Genomic DNA, 15,823 nt, shown 5'->3' on the forward strand with positions numbered 1-15,823 from the left:
TCTGAGATGACAGGACAGGAGCGAACCTTGGCTACCTTGCTACAGCAGGCCTTCCAGATCAAAGAGGACATGGTCAACAGCCTGCGTACCACCCAGGGATCTCTCCTGATGGAGGCGTCTGCTAGGAAATTTCTAGAGAACCATGTTCAGACCATCACGCATATTGTCAAACAGCTCAGCAAGGATATTCAAGTTAGTGGAATTTCTTTCTTATCAGTGACATGGAAAAAGTCTAGCAGAGATCATGGTTAATATTCCTTCACCTAACGCCAAGTTACAGATCATATTTCACATTTTCAAGTTATCCCATTAGAAAAGCTCTACCTTTCTCTCTTAAAAAGGCATAAAGTGGCTGCACTGGCCACACAAACTTCTTCAAATTCAATTATATTCGATCAGACAGTCACCAGTAGATAGTTCTTTATAGCTCCACGGCATTTGAAATTTGAGACATCCCAGACTAGGACTGGAAAATAGTCCAATATAAAACTGTAAACTGTTTCTTTCCTTCCCTCCTTGTATCAGTTTAATTATACTTGCAAAATGCCACAGTTAACAGCAGCTGGCCCACTTGTCTTCTACTCATTTCTCACACGTAAGCAAAAATTTTAATGACATCCAATAAATGGTGAGAGGTTTTCAGAGCAGACGCCAATAGCACTATTTAGCTCAGGGAATATATTATGTAGGAACAGGGCATAAAATTGGATTAATTAAATAAATCAATGTCCGTGGGTCATTTGTGGCAGAAAAAGCTTTTGTCTTCACAGAGTGATGTCAGTGGGAACTACAAAAAAACTGCTTCTGTGCAGTAGAAGAGAACAGTAAACAATAACAAAGGCATCCATCACAGCAGCTTTAAAAACCCACACCTCTATCTGAGACTGAATAAAAGCTCAGTTCACAGTGCGCCTTATTATACCCTGAATACTTTAATGAAGCCACATTCAAAGTAATCAAACCTATTGGTACAGTTTGAGTATGAAACACTGTCTGTTCAACTGATATGAAAGCTTCTTACTTGCAGAATAACAGAACTTCTCAAGCCAGCTTCTCACCAATTTACATCACTTTTCAAAAGATTTTGCAGATGCAGTCCTGTGCAGAAGTAAGAGACCACAATGTATTTAATTTCCAGTGGTGCACAGTAACGAAGTTAAATGTAATGTAGTTACTGTACTTAAGTAGTTTTTTCTTGCATCTGTACTTTACTGAAGTATTTCCATTTTGCGTGCCTTTGTACTTTCACTACATTTCAAAAAGTCAAATATCTACTCCACTACATTTTGTGAAATCGGTCATTCCTTTTGGTTTCTGTGTGTATAAAAACATAATATGTCAAAATGAAGCATGAAGCAAGAACACCAATCAGGGCATAGTGCGCACTGTTTTGAGCTTGTTTTGACCTGTTGGACCAACCCAGTGCAAGCACACGGTTCAACGTCAGTGCAGCAGCATAACATTTTTGGGAGAGTATATTCAACACAAATGATGGAACTAACCTAACTTTGTGTAAATAGACCACAATATAGAAATATGTACACATACACAGTTGTGATTGACATGTCTTTTTCTGAATCTATACAAACATTATTCAATTATATAGTAAATGTGTTTTTGCTAGTTTATGTTAATGAACAGAGACCTACAGATGCAGTATAGTAAAGGAAAACTCATTTCTGATGTTGAGTTTAAAGGAAGATTTTATTAAACTTAAACTTGTAAGTAAGTTACATTAAGTTAATTAATCTTTTAGTACTTTTACTTTTGATACTTAAGTACATTTGAAGGCAAATACTTTTGTACTTTTACTTAAGTGGAGGTCTCTACTGGAGTAATATTTTACTTCAGGTCTCACTAACTTTTTTAACTCAAGTACATGGTTTGTGTACTTCATCCACCACTGTTAATTTCCAGTTAAATCTTGTTCAGAAGATATGTCTTTTCAGAAGATATGTAGGAGATTATATATAAGATAAGATATATAAGAAGCAATCATGCAAGCCCTGGTTGATCACCAAAACCATCACTATCAGAAAAACAGCATTTAAAGCTTTCATCTTTGAGAAAGAGGAGAAAATCAAGCTCCACTCTTACTTTAGACCTGAAAAAAATCCCCAAGTGTTTCTGTCCATCCTTCCACTGTGACAAGACAACTCAACACAATGAGCCTGAAAGAAGGTGCAGCTGTCAAGAAGCTGTTAGTGTGAAAACAGACAAAAACAGACAAAAAAAGAAAAACATTTGCAAACATTTTAAGAACACCAGCTGCTTGTGTTCTCAGATCAATGGACTGGCTGCCTCAGAATCCAGACCTCAACATCACTGAATATGTTTGGGATTAACCCAACTTCTGCAACCAACCTCTAAGACTGAAATTTGGAGGTGTGAAAAAATCCCTACAGATTTCTCTGAAAAACTCAGGACAAAATCCAAAAAGATTGGATTCCATTGCATTGCAATGGACTGGCGACCTGTCCAGGGTATATCCTGCCTTCCGCCCAATGACCGCTGGGATAGGCTCCAGAACCTGCCCGCGACCCTGAGGGAGAAGCGGCTTAGAAAATGTGTGTGCATGTGTGTGTGTGTGTGTGTGTGTGTGTGTGTGTGATGTAATAAAGGCAAAGTGTGGACACACTAAATACTGAAAGTGATCTTATATTTTGCTTTTGTAGTTTCTGTGTAATTTCATCTTAAATATATGTTTCCTGTTTTTGCTGAAAAATTTGTTTTTGTACATTTGTACTTGTACTTGATTGCAGTACTGATTGGAAATTACATAAATCGAGGGTGGTCTTCGACCTTTTTCACAGTACTCACTACATTATAAAATGACTGTAATATGATCACAGTATTCAACAACTGCATACATTTCCAATGATTTGTAGAGGCTCTTTAAATCAAGAATAGCTGTAAAATAAAAAGAGCTGCAGATGATTTCAAAAGATTAAGAAAGCAGTATAACACTGAGATGTTATAGTAAAAGTATCATCTACAGTAGCTCATAATTGCAAAGTGGTGATGAAGGCAGATAACCTGACAGGATTTTGCTATGCATAATATGCTTTTTCTCTTCCTAAAAATGTAAAATGTTGAATAAAACACCTAAAATACCTTCTGGTTTCTAGTTTTAACCTACACCAGCATAGCTTAGCATGCTTCCATTAGCATAGTAACATATACATCAAAGTGACTGTGACTTCATACACTTGAAGAAAACATATTGAACCAGCTGTTACTTACAGGTGCTGGAGTCTCAGATTGTTCAGAGGGACAATGTAACATCAGGGACGAGGTTTGCAGTTCAAATGCTGGACCACAAGAACTTGACTGGCATTGGAGACCTCCGGGGCAGAGTAGCTAGGTACCAGTCACAGCGTAAATGTCAACATACACACATACACACCAAACCCCTCTGTTTGTGCTGCTTCTTATCCACCTACATCTTTGTCAGCAAAGTATGTGTCAAGTTTTTTTCAGTGTGTGGAAAGTTGTGCAACTTCCACCTCAGTGCACAAGTGAGTCAGAAAAAGAAACTGTACTGTTCACTGTACGGTTGTTTGTATGAGAAATGTTACAAAAATTACCCTTAATACCTTTGACTCAATTAACACAACATGCATACGTGACAAGGACACTGTAACCCTGTAACACTAAGTTCTTGCCAGTCATCCTTAAGAATCTATTAGAATTAGATAAGGTTGTTTTAGTTATTGTGCCTTTAAGAAAGAAATATGTAAATAACTTGATTCTGATTGGTTGAAAAACAGAGAGCACAGGGTGCTGACTATGTAATAAATTATGGATCTACATAACTACTGTGCAGAAGGCAGAGAGCAACCTTCATTTATTTAAAACATACAGTGTGTAGAATAGAAGAGTACACAGACACATCAGCAACTTTATATACACACACACGAGGGGATGAGTCATAAAAGGTGATCTTGTCTGGGACCCTGATTAATGGCAGGCCACAATGAGGAGGAATCACTAATAAAACTACTGCGGGTCAGAGCGAGTGGACAGCATTAGTGACCAGGTATCAACGTGAGGTCACTCCTCCTGTGGCAAGCAGGACAGAGTAATCGATTCTGTGAACTTAATGTCCTCCGTGTCTGTTTAATGCTCTCCAACTATGACTAATGATACAAAGATGGGAAATTAATTTATGATTTTGATGGCTTGAGACTTGCAGTCATAGATTGGCCATATAGCCTCTAATTCACTCTTGCATCACTATTGCAGAAAAATGTTTCAGCAGCTACATCTTATAATCCTTTTCAACCACCGATCCTCTTGTTTTTCCCATCACAAATACATAAATCAATTAAAGGGCCCATATTCTACGTTTTTCTTTGTGTAGTTTTACATACATAATTCAGTTTTACATGACCTTTTTATATTTCCCAACCTCTTATTCTGACTGGTATTGTATGTTGCCTTCTTCAAAAAACAATTCCAAAATGAACAGGATAGCTTAATTCGGGCTGAAATCCTTGTGGCTGTGAAGTTGAAGGAAAAAAAAAATTTTTTTGGATGTTGATAATGCATTTGCTTTCTGACAGCCAGGAACAGTACGACGCTTAGTAGTTTTCCCCCCACAAAACCCCGCTCCAGTAACTCACCTACAGACTGTCTGCAGTAACAACACTCCTTATCACTAAATCTGCAGTAGACCGAATGTGCAGTCATACATAAATATGTTCACAGTTATGACATCACAACAATGATGAGTTCGAAATGAGCTGTCTTTGCAGCCTTCCATACATGTTTTCATTTTAAGGCTTACAAGGAAATAAAAACATGATATGGACCCCATAACTCATATTTCATGCATATCGTATTCTTACACATCCTCTCTTTTTTCATTAGGTGTGATGCCAGCATAGCTCAGCTATCAGGTAATGTCAAAGCTAGAGAGCTGGAGATCATGAAGCTCCAAAGGGAAGTTGGCGAGATGCAGTCTGGGATTGACCTGCGACTCAGAGACATGGAGCTGAAGGTATGAGCATATGCTGAACGCCATAACAGGAATCTCAGTTGTTCTGCCTTTAAAACAAATTTAATCCAATCTTAAGAACCAGGATGAGGAGGAATTGCTCTGTAGCTCACACAAAGTGGGTGGCAGTTGTGAAAAATATTACAAAATTCAGCAGATGATTTGTGCCAAGTAGTCTTGTTTCATAACCCATATAGTACGACAGTTCAAATCTGTGTAGCTGACAACTGGCAAACATACAGAGTCAAATGCAATCAATCAGCCAAGAAATGTCTGGTGTCTGAATTGTGCATCTTTAGTTTTGCTTTGGTGCTACGAGGCTATTGTTGATATGAAAGCTTATACTTCACCAATGAGCACTGTGCAAACTGCATATCTAAATCATCCCACACTTGCCTCAAACTGTGTCGAGCTACCAAGAAATCTTAAAAAATACATATATATGTGGTTTCAGATACTCTATGATATGCTATTATGTAAAAACACTACCGTGTTGCACAGATTTAAAAATCAGTAACGGCAGCCACCATGAAGCTGACCAGGTTACAACACATATAAAAACATACAGGAATGTTTGTTTGAGTAGATTACACTCTTTGCCAAACTATTGATTTAAGTACCCAGCAGTGCCACATTAAATCATAAGAGCCATTAAAATAAAAGATTCTTAACATGCATCAGCAATAAAAATGTATTGAGGTCATACTGTCAGGTTTGGCTGGTTATGAATGACCTGATTCTAATAAGCCAAGAATTAGCTGGATGTATTTTTAAAATGCATAGAAATACTGTACATTTCAACGCTTTAATATACTGTGTAGCAAAAGTACGAGTGGGTACATTATTACTGTTGATACAAAAAAGAAAGAACTGGCAGCCCTGTGCTAACAACAGTCTGTGTGGGTGTGCAGTTTAAAAGAGAATAAAGGAGAACATTTATTTATTCAAAAGTGAGAGAGCTTTAATTTCATGTTATTTGTCTTATTATTCAAAAGTGGATGCATGTTTTTATATTGTATATCTATTATATATACTACAAAAACATCTAGGTAACATCCACCCTGGTGTCAAAGGCACTTGCTAAAAAAAGGCCTATGGAAATAAATGTGACTCATTAAACAACATGCTACAGTAAACAGTTGAGCATAGATGACTTATATCATACCTTATATGAACTTTGTGACTTTATCTTAATCTCAGTCATTGACAGAAGCAGCATAGATGAAGATGTAGCTCTAAACTAAGACAGAGTGTGCAAGGAGACTATATATTGCTTTATTTCTTGATTTATATGGTTGGTGGGTTACTTAGTTATTTGAGGGGAGCATTGGATATGTATCCATAGCTTTACTCACAAACTAACAAGCTACATCATGACATTTGTTTTTGTTAATAATCTAGTATGTTCACTGGATATAAGCCAAAGATAGTATGAACAAAGCACAGAAATTGCAGCTCAAAACACAGTTGTGCCTGTACTGATGGGCTTCAACTCAGGCTCTTTTATGAAGGTATAAATAAACACATTTCTTGAGCATGCAAGAATCCGCTTGAATTATGTAAACGCCTCGGCTCCAACACATACTATAGTTCATTGCTATTGGCTATAGCTCATTTCTCCTGGAGTTCTTCCATGGAAAAAAAGGCCATCTTCTCATTTTCCCCTCAAATAGATCAGTTCCTGCAGTAGCTGCAAAGCTCAGAGCCCCCAGTAAATCACTGTGATTTACGTACATTAAGTCTGGGGGGAGTGGTCCCCAGCTGCCATAAAGATAATTGAAAATGGAAACGGGTCAGTGAGTGCCAGCAGCAGGTACACAAGAGAGCCCTATCTCTGACCTGAACAAAAGCCATAGGCAGAGGGAGCAGGACGCATGTGAATTTCATAAAAGTTGTGCATTTCATTAACATGTCTTTTGTATTCTTTGCACAATTGTCCGACTGAGGATGCAACGTGATGAGTGCTACAATTTATTGTTAAAGGGCCCATACAGAAAATTGAAATTAACCTGCAAAAACAGTTCTTTTTGAATTTGTTTTTATGATGTCACAAAAACCTACATTTAAATATCCACATTTATGTATATTCAGCCTATACAACACTTTGTCCAATGCATATATAACTTAAAATGTTATAAGGAGGGTTCAAGCAGAACCGAGACCATTTACATACACCGACAAGCCCCTTCATTAAGTAGACCTCCTTACATGAACACTCATTGTCCATTCTATTAGCTCCACTTACCCTTTAGGTTCACTTTGTAAATCTATGATTACACAGTGTAGTTCATCTGTTTCTCTGCATACTTTGTTAGCCCTCTTTTTCTCTGTTCTTCAGTGGTCAGGGCCTCCATGGACCCTCACAGAGCAGGTACTATTTGGGTGGTGGATCATACTCAGCATTGTAGTAACACTGACGTGGTGGTGGTGTGTTAGTGTGTGTTGTGCTGGTCTAAGTGGATCAGACACAGCAGCGCTGCTGGAGTTTTCAGACACTGTGTCCACTTACTGTCCATTCTATTAGACACTCCTACTTTGTTGGTCTGTCTTGCTTAGGACGCTACCTAAAAAACACTATTAATTATTTTTTGTTGGTGTACTATTCTCAGTCCAGCACTGATACTGAGGTGTTTTAAAATTCCAGCAGCATTGCTGTGTCTGATCCACTAGTACCAGCACAACACACATGGACATGCCTAATAATACCTGCTCTATGGAGGCCCTGTGGGGGAGCATTGTAGATCAGGATGAAATGGGGCTAGTAAAGTATGCAGAGAAACAGATGGACTACAGTCAGTAGGACTACAAATTACACCTATATTGTAAATGGACCTGAAAAATGCTTGTGGATAAAATGAGGCATACTTGATGCATCAGCTGGTCAGAGTACATCAGTAATAAAAGCAGCCTGTTTCTAAAGCTGTGTTTACATGTTAATAGTAGACAGATGCTGGAAAAACAGATATTCCATTGTTATTATTGGAGCAGTGATGGGAATTTCTGTCATTCTATCAAGAGTTCAGTTTTCTCAGCTTTTGCCACTGAGTGCAGCAGTGGAATAAAACAGCTGTTGATTTATCTGAAAATGCAAGAGCTGAACATTTACAGTTGGTCAACTTCTGAACTTCAGCGAATACACAATATTGAAAGCATTAGTGAATGTGAAAAACAATTTTAAAAATAAATTAATGACTGACCCAGAATGGGTGTTTTAGTTACTAAAAACCACATAAATGTCATGTAAAATCAGGAAAAAAAAGAAAACGCAGAATGTCCCTTTTCAGAGCTGCAGTCATCTTACCAGCAGTAAAATGTGTCTTCTGTTAGATTTCACAGTCACTTGGAAGGTTGGAGGCTTCAAATTCAGAGCAGACTGCATCCCAGAAGAATACCACAGCAAACCTGCAAAGGGACATCCATCAACTTGAAACTAAGTGAGGACATCTACAACTAGAATTTTGCAAAGAAACCAGTCTATATCACCAATATTAGCTGATGTCATGACACATTCAATGCAAGCTTACAATTAAAATTGAATGGAACATAGTATTTCACATTGCATCACTTTTAATGATATGCAAAGATTGAAAGCAATAATTAATCAAAATGTCAATTACACAATTTCCCCTTCCTAGAAATGTAGTTGTTTGGCACCATACAACATAGTGTTATCTTTAAATATGTACAAAAGTTCAAACTAAGTTCAGGCTTCACAATGGGTATGAGGATAACATTGTTTTATCTTTGTACACACTTAAAAATGATGGTTCTTTAAGGGTTTTTTGGTAAAGAAAATGCTTCTATAAAGAGCCATGAATATGCAAAGAATTCTTTGCATGATTAAAGGGTTCTTCAGAATGTGTTGTAGATGGTTCTATATAGAGCCTTTTTGAAAAGGGTTCCATTTAGCACCAAAAGTATTCTTGATGACAGAGTCATTTGTTCTTGTAAAAATTAAAGTATAGTCTTCCACAAGGCTCTGTTTTAGGACCTATATTATTCACAATATATCTGTTACCATTGGGCACCATTATCAGTAAACACAGCATAAATTTCCACTGCTATGCTGATGACACACAGTTATACACATCAAGCGAACCGTATGATAAAATCAAACTTAGCAAGATTGAGGACTGTGTAAAAGACATAAAAGACTGGATGTTGAGTAACCTTCTCTTACTTAACTCAGATAAAACAGGTTCTCCCTCAGTACCTGAGTGAACTTCTCTCCTACTATGAACCATCACACCTACTTAGACAAGGTGCTGACTTGCTACTGGTACCTAGAATGAATAATTACATCAGGGGGGAGAGATCTCTCATACAAAGCCCCCCAGCTTTGGAATAATCTTCCTGTTAATGTTTGGGAATCAGACACAGCCTCAGTCTTTAAGTATAGGCTAAAATCTTACTTGTATAGTCAAGCCTTTGGTAATTAGTTTTCCCTGTCAGATCTAGACCTGCTGGAGTCTCTGCTGCTCTGTTACACTGTAATCTGTGATCAGTCACTCATTACAGAACTGACTCTGTGTTTTTTTCCTTTCTTTGCCGAGTTGAACAGCTGCCCATCCTGTGCATCTGATGCTGTTGGCCCATCTGCCCTGATCGGGTGCCACTGCTCACCAGCCTTCGGCTTGACCACTGCTGTTGCTGCTGCTGTATAATCATAAACTAATCAAGTTAACCACTGCTTTTTTCCCCACTTTGTTCTATAATACTTCATAGTAACAATGTTTGCTATCTGGTGTCGACCAGAGGAGGATGGGTTCCCCATCTGAGTCTTGGTTCCTCTCAAGGTTTCTTCCTCTTTTAGGGAGTTTTTCCTTGCCACTGTCGCAACTGGCTTGATCATGGGGGCTCAGACCCAGATTTTTCTTTTCTTTCTTTCTGTAATACTGATTGTTCTGTAAAGCTGCTTTGTGACAACACCTGTCGTAAAAACCGCTATATAAATAAACTTTGCTTGCTTGCTTGCTTATTCAATGGTTCTATATAGAACTATTTTCTTTACTAAAAGACCCTTGGAGAACCATTTTTAAGTGTATACTTTGGTTCATTTTACATAGAGTACTATGTATGTAAACTGTCTTCATATATAAAATACAGTGTGAGAAACTACATAAGCAGCAACTTGACACAGTTTGACGTGTCTGATGATATAGTTATGCACATAGCACAGAGCTTATTGATAGAAATAAGCTTCCATTAGTTGTTAGCAAAATTAGCCTCATTGCTACAATGCAAAACTAAAGAGGCTCACTTCAAACACATTTACATTTATGGCATTTGGCTGACGCTCTTATCCAGAGCGACTTACAGTTTGATCATTTTTACAGAGGTAGGCCAAGGTGGTGTTAGGAGTCTTGCCCAGGAACCCTTATTGGTATAGTGTAGGGTGCTTGCCCTGGTGGGGGACTGAACCCCAGGCTACAGTGCAGAAGGCAAAGGTGTTAACCACTACACTACACTATCCAACCACCACCAAACACTTGCCTTGGCCATTCAACTACAATTAAAGAAATGTGAAAACTGTGTGAATTTGATTTGTTTTGCTAACCTATCCCTCTTATACACCTAAATTGGCAGTCTGAGCATCTGTGGTAGCAATTATTTCCCAGAGGTTTGACTGGGGGCCAAATCAGTCGAGTCTGTCTGTCAGGAATATTTGCTTCAGTGGGGAACAAGAACATGAAGGGCTTATGTGGCTCTGTTTTGGTACAAATGGTTCCCATGGGAGGTGTATGACTTATCATATATGGCTGTAAATGGTGTCTGTGCCAGCCTGTATGCAGCAAGCTGAGTTGCATGGCAAAGGAAACCGAACTTTGGATCAGTGACTCTTGACTTTGCCCAGTGTCTGCTTCCCATATGGTTGTTCTTCTCTAACAGAGAGTCTTAACTGTAATCACATAACAGCAGCCAAGTTCAGATGAGAATGGAGTTTTAGTGAAAAAAATAAGGGGGAAAAAAATCTATTTGCAGAGTGTGTTTCCACGGCTGTACAAGAAAAGTGGCTCTGGAGAGTTTATGGTAATTGTCAAACAAGTCATATGCACTGAAGGGAAAATGAACAGATTAAGGGAAAATGGTACTTTCGAGTAAGAGACATAACTCTTACACCTATGCTCTAATGCAAACATTGTCAAAAATGACAGTGATGCATTTTCTAATTTTCTATGCTTTGCCATCTTTAATTAAACTTTTTATATTTCAGTCTCTTTTATTGGGCTTTCTACTGACTTATGATCCATGGAAACCAATTAATAGTAATGTCAATGTGTAGTCACTCCTACTAACAATGATTGTAATACATAATAAAGGCAATGTAAATGTGAGTTATTCTGCGCCAGCTGTACAGGACAACAAGTTGGCTCACCCTTAGCATTGTAGGTGGGTACCGGGGAGTTGGTCCACGCTGGATGATCATGTGTACAAATTCCTTATACCCTAATTCACTACAAGTTTATGACTGAAATATAGCTCAAAGCTAATTTCACACCACTTTGATCAACAAGCCTATTAAAGCAGTTACATTTACCCAGCCAATCAGTGTATAATATTCAGCCAGTTAATCAGATTGCAGGATTCAAATAGCCAACTACAGTACAGTATTCAGACAGCAACAGATCAACAGATTCCAGGATTACAGTAGCTAGCTAGTCTGATTCAGAAGACTGTTCATCCAGGTAATCGTATTGCAGTTAGCAACTAACCAACCAGACAGATTACAGGGTCCAGCATGCTAATCACATTGGACGGAGAATCAGCTTGTAAAATTTGGCTAACTAATCAGATTGCCCAAATCGGCCAGCTAATCAGAGTACAGTATTCTGCTCATTCAATGAGCAGAATACTCTCAATGAGATTAAAGTATTAAACTAACTACACCAACAGGCCAATCAGATTGAAGGATTTAACTAGCCAATCAGAGCACAGGTTCAGCAGGCTAATCAGACTGCAAGATTTAACTACACAATCAAATCGCAAGACTAGACTAAATCAGAGACTAACCAGATTCCATTAGACATTCACAGCACAGCACAGCAGTAAGCCAATTCATGCACATGTTCAATTGTTTTTAAGATGCCGATTTAAATGCACGTCAGGAACTAGCTTGGTCATTCAAGTAAAAGTGCATGAACAAGGCATAACTGACAAATGTTCATGGAAGCATTTTGCATTTCAACATAAAGGTAATGTACCTGTGAGCTTAGCAGTGGGTTTAGCTATAGTGTATTAGTGTAAATGCAATTTAACCAAGTTATCTTCTGGTGCCCATGCAGAACAGCCAGTGATCTGAAGGAGCTGGATAAGGAAGCAGCCAGGCTCAGGAGTTGGACAGAGCAGCAGCTGAGCAGCACAGCCCAAACACACACAGAGCACAGGCACCAGCTGCGCACACTGCTACAGGACAGAATGGTAAACTGTGTGTGACTTTGTTCATGTTCAGGATCACCACTAAAATGCCTGATTGAATATGATAAACATGCATTTTAGCTTGTTTGATAGCATGAGTCAGTTAAGCAATACCGAGGCAGCCTTTCACAGAAAAACATGCATTGAAGCACATGACTGCACTCAAGTTCATGAATGATCAAACCCATAACACAGGCTTATGTAACATCACTGAATGACCCTTGCATATTTATGTTTGAATAGAACGACATGGAGGTGAAGCTGAAAGCTCATATGGACCTCTTTTCTGCTCATGTGGAGAAGCAGCTGGAGAAAGAACATTCTGCAGATCGGGTCAAACGATCAGAGAGCAAACTTAGCAGCAGGATCGATAATCTAGAAAAGAGCTTCAGAGATGAACTGGAGCAGATGAGGAGAGAGTATCAGTCAGGTGAATGGACCAGTAAACTACATTTTAAAGATTTAAAGAATATAGTTTGGGGAAATATAACAAAATCAAAGATTTTCACAAATGGCACAAACATGAAAATTGTAACGTAATGCCATGCAAGGAAGTGCAACATAATAGATTTTAGATAATTCGGTTTTAAAGAGTTTGTTGCACAGCTAGCAAATGGTGGCCTCAACTCCAACAGATGACAGGCCAAAGTCTGAAAACCCTGAAATATAACTTATTGTTCCATACTTCCATTTGATTTATGAGATGGTACCTCAACCAGGCACAAAAAGACCAGTTATCTAAAGATCAGACAAAATGTTGTGGTGATTACAGTGATTAATCGCTTACCTCCAAGTCCATTAAATCTTTATATTGAAACTATGTTGCAAACAACCAGTTCTGAATTCAGTGTTTTAGTGATTTCACAAGAACCAACTTATTCACAGATCTGGCTACTTAGCCTGCAGCAGGCCAGCTCTGCCCATTCACAAAAGTGTAAGGGGCGTTTCAGTCCAAACTGCACAATATAGGGCAGAAAATTAGTACAGAGGTAATGTTCATATTGTTGCTCTTCACGCCATTATTTCTTTCATAGAATTTGAGTACAGCTGCCATTTTATGACAAACAGAGTGATAAACGATTTAAAAACAAATAAAGTCCTGTTACTGTTAACTTCCATTTAAAGTTAAGGTGTTTTTCATCGCATGTAAAGTTAACATTTGCTTCTAGTATGTCAATAATTTTGTTGCAACAGTGATATCAGGCTTAATGGTACAATAATAAAAAAAAAATCTGTTTCATTTTAATAGACCAACAGAGATTGTAAAATGGCCATGCAAAAATATACCATGGCCATATTTGTAGATAAAGCCAATTTTTGGACTATATGTCCAAAAAAGTATCTACATAGCCCTTCTGAATCAGATACTTCAATTGCACATACACACAGCATTGCCAGTAAAAAATGGGATGCTCTGGAGCAGCTACACAGGACTTCAACTTCACCAAGGGCAGTGTTTATGATCTAGAACTCATCAGAAACTGACGTCACTTATGCTCCTGCGGCTGCATGCAATCCTCACAAATCCTCCTGTTCCCAGAGAAGAATTGTCCCAGAAGAGTAGCTTGCTAGCTAGCATTCTGTCTTCGATAAGCTACTGGATTGATTCGGCTGTCTGTGGATATCTATTCTCTGCCAATTTCCACCTCATTTCCCCCCAAAGTGCTAGCCTTCCCCAGAGACTCCTAGCACTTGACACAAAAACACCAGGTCACCTCAGTAAATACATTCAGTGACAGAATGGCTTGACAAAGCTGTATTCGGCCTATATGCCATAACAAAAAACTGAAGGTCTTCAGTCAACATCTCACATTCTGCTCTGAAGCAGCCTGAGGGAGGCCAATGCATTATAGATGAGACTCCAAACACACACGACACTCAGTGTCGTAGCAGAAGGCCTACAAGTGTTTGTAGACGGTCCTGAAAATTTCTGTATTTTTCTGTGAACTCTTGATTGACAGGGTTCCAGTCGGCCCTGGATGCCATCGCTTCCTTGAGGCACATCGCTGATGTCAAGGCCAAACTAGACAAAGGAGAACTGAAGAAAGACATCAGACAGATTCGGAGAAAAATGGCAGCACTGCCAGATGCCTGAGCTATAAGGAATCTAAAGATGGTAATGGAGGATATGAAGAACCTTTTTATACCAGCATTGGCACATTCTGATTATGTTCAGGCAGAATAATTGCATCAAAGAAAGAAATCCATAGGAAGTGTCACTGACGTCTCCACACTGTATGAACATATGATTAAGAGCGAGTTTAAATGGCCCTTTGTTAGTTTGACGTTATAATAGATAAGGCGGTACTTTAAATATCTTGGTCCCCCGTATATTCTATTGTAATAAATTACTCTTTGTGATCTGCACTGTGACCCATGATGTAATTGGAGTAAGACAGTATCAGTACAAAGTAATTGGAGAAGGCCCTCATTTTGTGCCCAATTGGAATGAATCCATGAGGTCAAGCAGAAGATGTTCTTTCAGGCCCAATCTCTGAAGTAAATCAAAGAAGAGGACAGTTACCTGTGCCAACCAGGGTATACAGTTCCAGCTAATGCATTTACTTTATTACTTTGCAGTCCAGATTCTAGAAAACTGCACATAAACTTTCCTTAATTACAGTGGTAAATTACTAAAAGGTTTTCTACTAGACTGCAAGGAGTGCCAAAATAATGCAAATTATCCCAGTGCCAGTTTTTATGCATTTGCTCAGATGGTTTATTCGACAAAAACATACAGCCCACTGCATTTTTTTCAACAGTATTAACTCTGATAGCCATCGACTTGGTGTTAGACTTTCTCTTAATTTCAAAAGATTTGAGAATATCTTTCCGTCTATGCATTAAGAGATGACAAATGTGTTGGCATTCAGAAAGAAAACGCATGGATTCTTGACTGGATCCAAGATGAGATCCATTTGCTGCTGGACAAGAACGTTCCTTCATATTTCATTGGCCAGGGTGCTCTTTTCTTTCATTGGCAGCAGATAAATAATAAAAGAACAAACCTTTTTTTTACATTGGCAAAGGCTGCCTCAATTAAAACAGGTGTTCTTACTGAAGTGCCTTCTCATGCAGTATCACAAGCAGCTCTCCTTCAGTGCTGTACCAAAATCACAAAGTGCTTCAGGATTGCCTTATAGCTGTTACTGCCTGATGTCAGCTCTGTTCATTTCTGTTTTTATTTCACAATATCAGGAATAAAACAGGCTGGCCCCTTTGGCTCGAATAACTGCGAAGGTCAGATGAGTGTTTCTGGAGAAGGCACTGTCCCAAATTAAACTGCAAAGCCATCCAATATAAATACATGGCCTTTGACCTGAACAAAAAAAATGCAAATCTGATGAATTAACAAATCACATGATCATCTTTTCCACTCATACATGCTTAGGTATGACCATTCAATGG

The 15,823-nt window shown here is 38.5% G+C and overlaps 2 protein-coding genes across 3 annotated transcripts in view; one reads left to right on the forward strand and one right to left on the reverse strand.

The window, feature by feature from the left end:
* On the forward strand, positions 1-14,605 carry fam81b (family with sequence similarity 81 member B). The gene is made up of 7 exons (XM_017690953.2): positions 1-192; positions 3,246-3,364; positions 4,873-5,002; positions 8,327-8,433; positions 12,283-12,418; positions 12,659-12,845; positions 14,377-14,605. The coding sequence occupies exons 1-7, from the start codon at positions 7-9 to the stop codon at positions 14,508-14,510; spliced, it is 999 nt and encodes a 332-aa protein (XP_017546442.2). The 5' UTR covers positions 1-6; the 3' UTR covers positions 14,511-14,605.
* Positions 14,606-15,106: 501 nt separating this feature from the next.
* Positions 15,107-15,823, reverse strand: part of ttc37 (tetratricopeptide repeat domain 37) — a 22,643-nt gene continuing 21,926 nt past the window's right edge. For both annotated transcript variants that reach the window (XM_017691124.2, XM_037531896.1), the window contains one exon: positions 15,107-15,823. This exon is cut by the window's right edge and continues 268 nt beyond it. The gene's annotated coding sequence lies outside the window, so the exon portion shown is untranslated.

The sequence above is a fragment of the Pygocentrus nattereri genome, chromosome 20 (genome assembly GCF_015220715.1).
Source record: "Pygocentrus nattereri isolate fPygNat1 chromosome 20, fPygNat1.pri, whole genome shotgun sequence".
NCBI lineage: Eukaryota > Metazoa > Chordata > Actinopteri > Characiformes > Serrasalmidae > Pygocentrus > Pygocentrus nattereri.

What these genes read in the sequence shown, in the direction of transcription:
- fam81b (XM_017690953.2), top strand. Translation starts at nt 7, where the DNA reads ATGACAGGACAGGAGCGAACCTTGGCTACCTTGCTACAGCAGGCCTTC. An exon ending in AGCTCAGCAAGGATATTCAA is followed by an intron (nt 193 to 3,245) that starts GTTAGTGGAATT and finishes TGTTACTTACAG; the next exon opens with GTGCTGGAGTCTCAGATTGT. An exon ending in CTCCGGGGCAGAGTAGCTAG is followed by an intron (nt 3,365 to 4,872) that starts GTACCAGTCACA and finishes TTTTTTCATTAG; the next exon opens with GTGTGATGCCAGCATAGCTC.